The 12,960-nt window shown below is 42.6% G+C and overlaps 1 protein-coding gene and 1 pseudogene across 5 annotated transcripts; one reads left to right on the forward strand and one right to left on the reverse strand.

Moving 5' to 3' along the window:
* On the forward strand, positions 1–9,376 carry LOC311063407 (cysteine-rich venom protein-like). Of its 4 annotated transcripts, none has more exons than XM_084082836.1 (12): positions 1–46; positions 2,774–2,877; positions 4,411–4,552; positions 4,698–4,819; positions 5,577–5,712; positions 5,920–6,047; positions 6,335–6,597; positions 7,011–7,101; positions 7,681–7,823; positions 8,075–8,169; positions 8,327–8,406; positions 8,699–9,376. In XM_084082836.1, exons 2-12 carry the CDS (start codon positions 2,775–2,777, stop codon positions 8,824–8,826), a joined length of 1,431 nt encoding a protein of 476 aa, XP_083938962.1. In that variant the 5' UTR covers positions 1–46; position 2,774; the 3' UTR covers positions 8,827–9,376. The 4 variants fall into 4 exon arrangements, with proteins under 4 accessions (XP_083938962.1, XP_083938963.1, XP_083938965.1 ...); XM_084082837.1 differs by having other exon boundaries at positions 6,338–6,597; XM_084082838.1 differs by having other exon boundaries at positions 13–46; positions 2,787–2,877.
* Positions 9,377–10,574: 1,198 nt separating this feature from the next.
* LOC311063004 (kelch domain-containing protein 3-like) lies at positions 10,575–11,518 on the reverse strand (annotated as a pseudogene). Its single transcript has one exon. The product of its transcript is annotated as a kelch domain-containing protein 3-like (transcript).
* Positions 11,519–12,960: the final 1,442 nt, after the last annotated feature.

The following is a 12,960-nucleotide window of genomic DNA, read 5'->3' on the forward strand; positions in this document are numbered from 1 at the left end:
ACCACTAGTTATTTCATCTGAAAGGACACACTTCAAACTACTGGAGGTAAGTTTATAAAATCTCACAAGTTTCTTCTGATTTCAGCGGATCATTTGTTTCTATCTGCTTAAATGTGACTTTGCTGTTAGATATCTTAACCCAAGACCTGGAACTGTGTCATTTTTTGATTTGAGCTAAAAAGCATTATTTTACACTTTGGGGGTGCCGCGCTACGTAGATCTGCTATTTTTGAAAAATCGTGAAAATGTGTGCAAATCTTTGAAAATATTTTTTTAAAGCGAACATTGGTAACTCAAATCGTTGCTTCTGGGGGTCCCTGGAACAACATATTTTGATGGGGGTCCGTGGCCAAATACATATAATTTTAGGGGTCCTTGACATGAAAAAGATTGAGCACCACTGATATAGAAAGATAGATTTTTCAGAATACTGTTGAGATTTAGGAGACATGTAGAATCGGCTTCAGGTCTCATTGTTGTGGTTAGCTGTAATAATGACTGTTGGTGAAAACACTTTGCTGTTGCTGTTATTATTATTATTATTATTATTATTATCATCAACAGCATTCAGGGGTGTAATGGTGATTTTTTTCCCCCCGGTAGAACGCTATTCTAATGACATCACGTGCACCGCACAGATTTTTATTTTACCTTCATTTGTATACATAGTAGATAACATGTTTGTGTAGGAAATTGCTAGTTTTTAGCTTAAGGTTAGTCTTTGTAAATCTTCAAGGAATGCCTTGAATTATAGAGCTGAAACTAAGAGTTTGCTTTTGTAGCAGGGGGATATAAAGCAATGACTACGCCACCCACACATATAGGAGTGAGGGATCCTTTAAACACATTAACCATATATTGTATATATATAGATATATAGGACTGAATAATGTAAGGTTCCCCAGAAAAGTACGGATTCAGAATGAACAGAACCAGAGGCTGATGTATCAAATATGTCAAGTTTATTCAAACCGTTGGTATAAAAAATACGATACGATATACGATACGATAATACTTTATTGTCAGTTCACACTGAAATTTGTCTTGCGACCCAGCAGCCATGTATGCAACAATAGTCAGGTTAAAATACAGAAAGGAAGAAAGCGGTTAGTATTACTAGAGTTCTGCAAAGGGACTAAAGCCAAGAGGCAAAGGGACAATAAGGGTAAGGGCTTCTGGGCCTACTTGGGCCTCTAAACTAAATATACAGAAATTAAACCAAAGAAATCCAAATAATGCAAAAGCAAGTAAAGTAAATAAGCAAATCAAAACAAAATACAAATACGCAAAACCAAAATCAAACTCATGCAATGCTACTTAATGGCCCAGTATAGCTCTGTCCTCAGTCAACCCTATTGCACACAGTCCAATAGCAGAAACCCAGTCTAAATAGTATATATGGCACGGTGGGAAAAACAGTAATGGTTCAGCTCCTACAACAAATAAAATAATAAAGCATTAGAGCAGCCCTCCAACAATTCATCCCAGACATTAGGCCCCTGTAGCAAGAAAATACAGCAAAATAACAAACATACCCAATGAGTCAATATATGTTCATGGCTCCCATTGATATACTGTAGGCCTGCACAGCCACAGGGTACTGCTGCTCAAAGGACCTGGAGGCTTCTGGAAATACAGATATATATTAGTATAATTAACAACAGGCCTAATATTGTCAACCTATCTCTAAACTCTTATATATACTGTATATACACTATTGCTACAATGAGTTATAAAAGCCTTGTCATTTGTTTCAGATTGTCTTACCGAGAATTAGTCTGTACCCCTCATACCTCCAGGTCTCTCTCACAAACACTCAAGCCAGGCTTCTGGATAGACAGGAGGCCACAAACCTGGCCACCCCTCTTTGTGCACTTTCCTTAAAGGGCCAGTGCTACACTTTGAACGAGTATCTTTCTCTTCTTCGACGGTGTCTGAGGCATTGTTGCTGCAGATAGAATCGGCTTCAATAATGAAGCCGAAATGCTTTGCGTGTATGTGAGTGAGGATGCATTTGCGCACTCACTACAAGTGAGTGCGCAACCTGTCATGCAAAGTAACCATTTGGGTATTCGGTCATGAATCGAGGGGGACGCGTTCTAGCACGCCCGCTCATATAATAAACTTGGCACTAAAAATCTTTCTTGAAAATGACTGTGGAACCTCAGGTCTCAAGAGCTCAAAACATTTGAGTTTAACTAACTATCCAAGTGGATGAGATTTGGATTTTGGGGGGTTCAAAGCAACAACAGAAACAGCATTATGATCACTTTGATATCCGATCTGTGATCATAGAATAATCTCAGTTAACATAATGTCAATGAGAAATATATGTTTAATCAAATTATATCATTAACACTCAAAATCCAAACCTGATCTACTTGGATAGGGATTGTACTTTTGGGCACGGAGGACAAGAACAAAGTCTTCACAACATTTATTTATTTCAGCAGCTCTCACTGTCCATGTGGGGATTTTTGGTCCCTGCATGGATAGTAACATACAGTACACAAACACACTCACACACGCACGCATGCACGCACACGCGCACGTACGCACTACGCACGCACGCACGCACGCACGCACGCACACACACACACACACACACACACACACACACACACACACACACACACACACACACACACACACACACACACACACACACACACACACACACACACACACACACTCTGTCTGTCTGTCTGTCTGTCTGTCTGTCTGTCTGTCTGTCTGTCTGTCTGACTGTCTGTCTGTCCTTGACTTTGAACAGGATGTTTTCACAGAGCATGAAGGCGTACACTGCTCTCACGGTGCTCTTTGCTCTCCTGGCTGGAACCGAAGCAATACCAGCAGCTGGGAACGCATCAGCTGAGGGTAAGAAAAAACATTGTACAAATATCAGGAGCAAACTTTTGCCTGCAGTACGAGGGCCAAGCAATGCAATATGCAATATGTGCAATATGTGCAATATGTGAAATGTGAAGTGCAATACGCTATATGCACAATAAGCCATATAAACATTTTTTTTTGGAGGGAGATGGCCATGCAATTAACTAATGAGCCTAGGAAACAACTGGGCAGAGTGCAAATGGATGAATTCCCATAAAACTACAATGTTCATTGGCTCGGGTGCAGTACGTTAGTCCGACAGCGCATTCCTCCAACAGCGCAGCGCTCCGACGTTTCCAATACTAAACCCGAACCAAACCCGCACCCTAACCCTAACCGCACGCGGATGCCACATAGTCGGAGAAAAGGTCTGTCGGATTAACACATGCCTCCCCATTGGCTCATGGAGGTGTCATTCCTTTCATGTAAAAACGTCTGTCCAACTGGGATTTTAGATATTGGTCCAAAGTTCATGTGTACAAAGTTTCGAAGATTGCTCAAAAAGTTCGAAATTAACTGTTTTAGATAAAATTCTAAATCTAAGGGCCTGAGTTATACTGGTTGTGATGGTTGTGAGTTTCATAACTTTTTGCATGACCCATGCCGCAACCATACCAAGTTTTGTAAAAAAAAAGTGACTGCACGGTTAGGCCAGAATTGGAAAAAGTTGCGGAAGAAAAATAAAACTAACAAATACAACAGGGTTTCTACGTGCTTGGCCCATAGAGTATAATATATATATGTAGTATATGTAGAGTACATACGGCCCCCCACCTATTCATTTCAACGAATAGCATGCAAATGAAACAGCATGCAAATGAAATCAACAGATTTATGCATATAATACAAAGCCACCGTTCCCGCATCGGTGATCTAGTGATCTGTGAGATTACCTGTGAACTCTGCACTAAGAACTGAACTGTGACACATGAATAGTTTTTTTAATGCTGTTTTTAATTTTGCTGCTTTTTTATTCTGTTGTTGTTATCTTTAGTTTTTCTTATGTTTAGATGTATTGTATTTATTCTGCCATGACCGGGACCTGAGTAACAAATTTCGTTCTGTAATGGAATGTTAATGAAGCTCCTTGAACCTTGAACCTTAACATTTAACTCATATTAAAGTTAATATTATAGATTTCATGGCAGCTTTCTTGCCAGCAAAGTTGTGACTCTGGTCTGAGTAAGATGGTTGAACATAGAGCTTAGAAGTTGTCTCCGCCCTACTAATTGTCATTGTCATCCTACTCCTTTGGGGTATTTTTGGTAGGCCTACTGTATATTTGCACATACGGGACATTTGTCCTCTGCATTTACCCATCCTAACTACTAGGAGCAGTGTACGCTATTAGGCTAATACAGTGCCCAGAGTGCAGCTAGGGGTGTCTTTCTCTTGCTCAGGGACACTTTGATAGAGTGCAAACCGGGGATTTTCCTAGAGGGCTTCTCTACCAAAACACTGGTCCTTAATTGTGTTTACTCTCTCCATCCATCTGCTTCTCCCTGTCCTGTCCCATAGACCCAGGGCTGACCTGCTACACTGGCAACGGCAGAGACTATCGGGGGGAGGTTGCCAGTACGATCTCTGGGAAAACCTGCCAGAGCTGGTCGGCCCAGAAACCTCACAAACACGACCGCACACCCGAAAACAACCCAGACAAGTAACAAGACCCAGCCAAACATCTATCTATCTACAGTATCTATCTTGGTGTCTGTCTGTCTGTCTGTCTGTCTGTCTGTCTGTCTGTCTGTCTGTCTGTTGGTCTGTCTACTAACTACCTACTGTGCCCTACATATCTTTGTCAGAGGCCTGGACGACAACAACTACTGCCGTAATCCAGACGGTGAGCCGAAGCCATGGTGCTACACCACTGACCAACGGAAACGCTGGGAGTACTGCCAGGTCCCCGCATGTCATGTTGATCCAGGTAGCTTTGACCACTTAAGTTCACGACCATGATTGTGTTACTTTACTTTTATTACTTTCAAGTCATTTCTGCTGAGGACGAATAACAAACCCTCGTCTCTCTATGACTCACTGTACTGTTAGCAGAGAAACTGACCATGAGTTCAGCTAGATGTCTATGTGCCCTATTTTCTGTACAACCGGAATAAAGATGGCAAATGCAATACTATTTTTAATCACCATAGAAACAGAATGTGACCGATTTAGTTTTTAAACCCTGTAGCACTTTGAGTTTTGCAAAAGTGTAAAGTGTGTTATAAATTAAATGTATTATTATTATTATTATTATATATATATTTTTTTATAACGGGAAGTAAAAGACAACACACAGTTTCACACGTTTTTTAACTTAATATTAAACCAGGAAAAGTACATTTAAAATGGAATAAACCTGGATATTTTGTCGGGGACTTAATGAGGATTGTATCAACGACGTCACCGATTATCCTTGGATAATTATTCGTTCATGCGGCAAATGGTCCATGTGGCTACATCTCGAGTTAATAATGCATACATTAACACTGAGGATTTTAGTGAACGCTATTGGGCTAATACAGTGCCCAGAGTGCAGTAAGGAGTTTCTTGCTCAGAGACACTTTGACAGAGTGAAAACTTGGGACCTCGCTCTCAGAGGGCTTCTCTACCAAAACACTGGTCCTTGTGTTTACTCTCTCCATTCATCTGCTTCCCCCTGTCCTGTCCACCTACCACTGTCACAGAGCTGACCTGCTACACTGGCGACGGCAGAAACTATCGGGGGGAGGTTGCCAGTACGATCTCTGGGAAAACCTGCCAGAGCTGGTCGGCCCAGAAACCTCACAAACACAACCGCACACCCGAAAACAACCCAGAGAAGTAAGAAGACCCAGCCAAACATCTACAGTATCTACAGTATCTACAGTATCTACAGTATCTATCCAGCCATCTGTCTGTCTGTCTGTCTGTCTGTCTGTCTGTCTGTCTGTCTGTCTGTCTGTCTGTCTGCCTGTCTGCCTTTCTGCCTGTCTGTCTGCCTGTCTGTCTACTAACTACCTACTGTACCTACCTACATATCTTTGTCAGAGGCCTGGACGACAACAACTACTGCCGTAATCCAGACGGTGAGCCGAAGCCATGGTGCTACACCACTGACCAACGGAAACGCTGGGAGTACTGCCAGGTCCCCAAATGTGATGTTGCTCCCGGGCCAGGTAGCTTTGAACGCTTAAGTTCACAACAATGCTTTCCCTCAATCTTTTTGGGGTTTTCTGGTGTGTTTGTTTTCATGTAGAGTTAGCGCTGACCAGGCGAGCAGAGGACATTTTTTTATTGGGGGGATCCAAAACTGAGCCTCCAGAAGATGTTTTGCAGATCTACAAGCTCACAATACAAAGAGAGCTTGTAGATTTGTTATTTTTGTACGCGTCACAGGCGCGGAAGTAACGCTATGTGTTACTGCTCATCATCTGATGTTTAATTCTTTTCCTTTTCTACTCAGAAGTGGGGGAGACTTCCCCTCCACCCTCCACAGCCCCCCCAACCCCAACCATACCCCCAACCGCACCCCCAACCGCACCCCCTACCGTACCCCCAACCATACCCCCAACTGCACCCAAAACCATACCCCCCACCACACCCCCAGCACCCCCCCCAACTGCGCCCTGTGCACTGCTGACCGAAGCTGACAAGGAGGAGATTGTGAACAAACACAATGAGCTGAGAAGAGGTGTGCAGCCTACCGCCAGCAACATGCTGAAGATGGTAAGACACTATTGGGAGGTTTGATTTGACTAGATTTTCAGCAGCCTTCAAACCTCGTCCTATGTTGCGTTGATAAGAGCAATGGTCACCGAAGTATAGCCATTTGAATGTTAGACACTGCTTTAACACTGCTGCCGAGCAGTGATGCACTTGCAGCACCCAGGTTCACTGCGATACCTGTACTTCCGGGTTAAACCATTGAACTCCACACCCCTCAGAGAGTGTGTGGGTGAAGTTTTAAGGCAATCCGACAAAACGCACAAGTGTGTGCGTGTGTCTGTGTCTGTATGCGTGTGCGTGAGGTTCCGTTCAGCTGTGAGAGTGATTGATGATGAGGTGTGTGCGTGCATATGCGTGTGCGTGTGGTTGTGTGTGTGTGTGTGTGTGTGTAACGTGTCCTCTCATTCTCACAGATGTGGAACGAGGAAGCTACTGCCAACGCTCAGAGATGGGCCGATGCGTGTGTCCAGGAACACAGCCCTGGCGCAGAAAGGAAAATTAGCAGTAAGACCCCTTTAGCATTATTAGTAATGATAATATTATGTTATATAATATAACAATAATAAACAATCCATTACTCAAGTATGTGTGGTAATTAGGGTTGCCAACTGTCCCTCGAAATACGGAATCGTCCCTTATTTGTAAACTAAAAGACGTTATTGAAAAGGACACACTTTGTTCATACAAACTGCTCATATACATACTATTATACAGGTTATTAATATAATATAAAAAGAAATGTGCATGTATTCTTGGAAATAAGGGATGCCTGGCTGGGAGACACGCTGTTCCCATGTGAATCCCGACATCCACATAATTTGTTTTTTTGATTTGATTGATTGATTGATTGAGCGCTTAGTAGAAAATTTATTCAAAAGGATAAATACACAAGAAAGCCCGAAGGCTTGTTTCCATTGTGCCGTTTTTGGGGAAGGAGGGCGAGACAAAAAAAGGACAAAAAAGTAAATCTAAAATGTTAATATTTTAAGCAGCCTCTGTTTGTCTGTCTGTCTGTCTGTCTGTCTGTCTGTCTGTCTGTCTGTCTGTCTGTCTGTCTAACTCTCACTCTATCTCTCTCTGTAGCCAGTGGTTGTGGTGAGAACCTGTACCTGTCCAGTGCAAAGAACACATGGACCGATGCTATCCAGGCCTGGTACGATGAGGTGAAGGACTGGAAGTACGGGGAGGGCTCTATCAATGATGGAGTGGTGGGACACTTCACACAGGTACACTTACACCCAGTCAGAGGTGATCCTATAGGGTGTCGAGGGGCCAGCCCTAGGCAGAGATTTTGAGGTATTTATTATTTAAAAAAAAAATATATATAGCAATAGCGGTAAAAAAATTGGCCTTCTGGGCCCCAAGGCAGTTGGCTAGTATGCCTAATTCCAATTTGTTTTTTGTATTACTTCAAACAGTGAGTTGATGATGATGATGATGATGATGATGATGATGATGTGTTGTGTGTGTTGCACAGGTTGTGTGGTACCGCTCCAACCAGATCGGATGTGCCATGGCCCACTGCCCCAACGCCAAGTACAAATACTTCTATGTTTGTCAATACTGTTCACCGTAAGTACTATTGTTCCAACGCCAACTGAACCTATATGGTACGCGTACCACCGGAGGTGGTTGCAAGGCCCCCTCTAGTGGTTTGCGGAGGAAAAGGTTTACTGTCTCAGCAGATATAATGTTTTAATTTAATTTGATGTTGTGTCCGACATTGCAGTGGTAACTACCAGTTAAACCCCTACAAGGCTGGACCATCTTGTGGTGACTGTCCCAATGACTGTGATGACAAGTTGTGCAGTAAGTGACCAAAATAGTATAGAGGGTTTAGTGGTTTTCCTTCAGCCCTATGTTCCCCAATCTTAACCTTAACCCTAACCCCCCCCCTTACCCCAACCCCAACCCTTACCCTAATCCTAATCTCAACCCTAAACTAAGGTAATATAGGGACTGAGAGAACAGACCCTCATAACCTTAAGGAGGGGTTTAAAACATATTCAGGAGAAATTGAGATGTGTAATAAATATTTCACTGTTACATTCTGTCATTCTCTCTCCGTCTCTCTGTCTCTTTCTGTCTGTCTCTCTCTCAGCCAACCCATGTCCCTATAAAGAAAAGTACAACAACTGTCCTTCTCTGAAGGAGGAATGGGGGTGCAGTAACCCCACCATCGCAGGCTGGTGCCCCGCCACCTGCAAGTGCACCACTGAGATCATCTAAACGCATGCCCACGCCAACTCCACACGCATCACAAGAAACATGATCTAATCCACATTCAATGACATTTCTTATTATGCAAACCTAATGTCTGTCATACTATCTGCCTCTCTGTCTCTGTCTGTCTGTCTCTATCTCTGTCTCTGGCTATCCATGGCTATCATACTGTATGCAAACTACGCATTTACCACTGGTTCTCAAAATGAGATCTGGGGACCCCTAGGGGTCCTTGAGGGGGTTCCAGGGGATCCCCAGTTACATTAGTTAATATAGTATCAAAATCGGTTGACCACTTTGACCCTATTTTATACTTCAGCTTTTCGAAAATAGCAGAACTACAAGATCAAAACGCATCACAATCCAATGGGTTTTGAGCTTGTAGTTCGGCTAGTTTAGAAAAATCTGCTGCCAAATTCCTATTAATTTGGGGGTCCTTGAGATGAAGATGTTTGAGAACCACTGGCATATACTCTATGCACTGTATAGGCTATGGAAATATCTTTCCTCTATGATTATAGAAAATAAAGCAGCATTTATGGATTGAGCATTACAATACTGACTATCTTCTTTCTTTTTTGGCTGTTTTTTATGTATTATTATTATTATTATTATTATTATTATTATTATTATTATTATTATTATTATTATTATGTTCACACTTGCAGCCCAAATCAGACTTTTGTTCTATCCAGATTGGAATCAGTTTTATTTTTTTTTAATCTTCTGTAGCCACTGGACTGATGACATTCATTGTGGAGGTGTGACACCATTACAAAACATACAGTGAAATGGCAGAAATTATTTCAGTTTGGACTGTAGAGTCTGACAGCTACTTTTACTTTATTGTTGGGTCATTTCCAGATCTTCTGTGACTGTAGAGAGCGGAGGTTGGTTTCTCAAATGGATTTTCATTTCAGGTTAAATAACCTTATGTATAAAATTGAGCCCCCATGCCCCACACAAAAATGTGGGCAACTTTTTTTAGAGCCCCATACGCAAATATGATATTTTCATTTCATTTCATATTTCATAAAATGGTACCTCTAGGCATGCTTAAAACTGCTGACCGAACAGTTTATTTTTCTGAGCCTCACCCCGCCCACTAACAGTAATCTGATGGAATGAATCACAGGTGTGCAGCTCTGTCTCGAACAGACTGCACCCATCCGAACAGTCTAAGAAAATAATACTAAAGGGAGCTACGTGCTTACCGTGGTTTCGGACGTCGGAGGGTAAGCACATAGCTCCCTTTAGTATTATTTTCTTATTTATCTTATTTAGGCTTTTTATGACTTTATTTAGAGAGGGATAGGGAAAGTAGACTGACAGGAAATGGGGAGAGAGATGCGGGGGTGACACGCAGCAAAAGTCTAATAAGAGGTATTTGTTCTTGAGCTGTCATTGGATTTACCGTAGATCTTAGGTCTGGTTCATTGTGCAATACACACTTATTTCTCATGAGCGGTCTTGCCTCCAGTTGTCTGCAAGTTGGATCTTACGCTCCATCATTTGGACGTCAACAGGACCTCTGTACTTGGAGGCCAGTCTAGCCTGGTGAATCGTACATCATGAATTCACAAAGAAAAAAAGAAAGAAAAGCAAATAATGTCGGGATAGAAAAGTATTCAGTGATGAACTTCCTTGACTGACTGCCTGCACGGATCAGTGCAGTGGGAGCTTATGAGGTTAACTGGCGATCGATCTATAGATTCATTAATTTATTTATTATTACGTTTTTGTATTAGTGTTGCTTATTGTTTTAAGGTAGTCATGGCGGCCAGTTCCCACCGGATGTCGTGTGGGAGTTCTGACTGATCCAGACCGTATTGAATAACTCCTACCTTACATAACGTCTTAAGACTAGGACTTACGTCTAGGATGTACATTTCACGAATGCCAACAACACCCTCGCCTTTGTATCCTCCAAAGTGGATGATACGTTCTCCAACCATGCAACAGCACATACAGTACTATACATTGGACATGGGCCTTTCCCCTTGGGCTCAACCTTCCTCCAGGAGAAGGTCTCTGGGTTGAATTAACACAGATCATTGAAGGACTGGTTCAGCAGACGGTTGCGGCCACCAAATATGTACAGCTCTCCACAGCAGGCAAAGGCTGAAAGAAGTGCACGTCCTTCTGGAAGAAGAAGTGCAGAAGAAGGCGTGCTCAGCCAGCAGTTGGTCTCGGTGTCAAACACTCTGATGATGTTGTTGTAGGTGAAATTGTCCCATCGGCCCCCAAATACAAACATCTTTGTCCCGATGATGGTGGCAGAGTGACACGATGAAGCAGGCCCTGGAATACCTCCGGCGTTGATTAAAGACCAGACCATTGTGGCGGTGTCCAACTTGTGGATGTCATTAGTGCGTGGTCGGTGTCCAATTATGAACATGACCTTCCCCAAGACACAGGCTGAGTGGGCGCGCCTCCCCTCTGGAACAGTCCCAGAGACCCTGGGTTTGAACCATCTGTGGTCGTCAACATCAAATGCATAAAGGGTGTTACATAGCTCATGTTTGAACGTGCACTGACCTCCCCAGATGTAGACGATATCTTCTATGAGAACAGCTGTGTGTCTCCAGCGCCTCGAAGGAACCTCAAGGGGGCGCTCCCCTCTTCCAGTTGTCACCGGGGGCAGCTTCATCCAGCACAAAGATACTGTGTTCAAAACGTGCACTGCAATCTGATCCATATTGTTTATACTAATGTGGCATCCAAAGGAGTACACCTTGTACCCAACTGCTACAGCAACTTGATAATGTTGTCCCTGAGGTACTCCCTTCAGATGTGTCGTCCAACACAGCATTGTAGATGCAGATCAAATGAATATGATTGTTCCGTGTCTTTTCTGTAAAACAATGATGTGCTACCACTTAAATTGGAACAGCAGCACAAACGTCACATAAGGCTTGGCCAATCCGCAAAGTCTTTTGATTGATTGATTGAATACTTTATTATGCAGGGAACTTGTTTCCATTGTGGTCCTATGTATTCAATTAATCAATATAAGCACAATAATACATATCATCAACAAATACAACACATTATGTACAAAGGAGGAAAGGGGAAAATGTTGGCAGTGAATGACACCTCCTTTCTATGGGAAAAATTGTGTTCACCTCTCCTGTGATAGATGGTTTTTCAGGCTAGTTTTGTAAGAAGCCAGTGATCCACATTTTTTAAGGGATGGTGTCAGGGAATTCCACATTTTGGTGGTGGGTCGACGAGTTGGGGTGGCCAATCAGCAAAACGGATGCCCCTAATATGGCACATAGAAAGCTTAAAGAACCACTTCAGCCATTTTTAACATTATCTTCATATAATTGGCACCATTTCTGTAGCCTGGTAAACCCCCCTCCCTCCGGAAATCTCATTTGCATTTGATTTCAGGAAGGAGCCTGGTCTACAGCCTGTATGGGCAATTTGGGAGCTGGGCTTGATTAGTATAACCTGACTCTGCCAGAGTAACCAGGTTCCTCAATAAGCTGTGAAACAAATGTGTGAAACAAGCTTTTTGGATCTGGCAGCCAGGTTAGGATTAGTACAGTTGACGCTCTACCTTTAGGTATAGAGCGGATCCTGCTCTATACCTGACTTTGTCCGTGTCCGTCAACGTTCTGATTGGTCAGGTCCGTCAACGTTCTGATTGGTCAGATCCGTCAACGTTCTGATTGGTCAGGTGCGTCAACAAAGTGATTGGTCAAGCTTCACATGACACGTGGCTATAAACACATTATAAACACATATCGATGACAAAATGTATCAAAGGCGCCGCTACCTTCACACAGGGTGTGATTTTTTTAATTAAATACAAGAACAATGGTTTCTATTTCAGTATGCTAACTTTCCAGGAAGAGAGGCTGCCGTTTCTATTAACTTAACTCATTCAGTGCCATAGACGTAAAATACCATTATATGCATTTACCGCACCGTACCCAGCACCATCTCCATTGCCTTTTCCGAAAAGTCCTGGGATGCCGTTTCAGTGTTTCATTAACCCATTTAGACCTGAGGCCGATTCTTCTAAGATAATTTGTTTTCTGAAAAAAAAAAAAAAAAAACGTATAATAATAAATTATGTTGCTATGCTATTGTCTCGGTCGGGTGGAAACCTCATATGTCCAAAACTATTAA

Source organism: Gymnoscopelus microlampas, assembly GCF_963454915.1.
Source record: "Gymnoscopelus microlampas genome assembly, chromosome: 16".
NCBI classification, from domain to species: domain Eukaryota; kingdom Metazoa; phylum Chordata; class Actinopteri; order Myctophiformes; family Myctophidae; genus Gymnoscopelus; species Gymnoscopelus microlampas.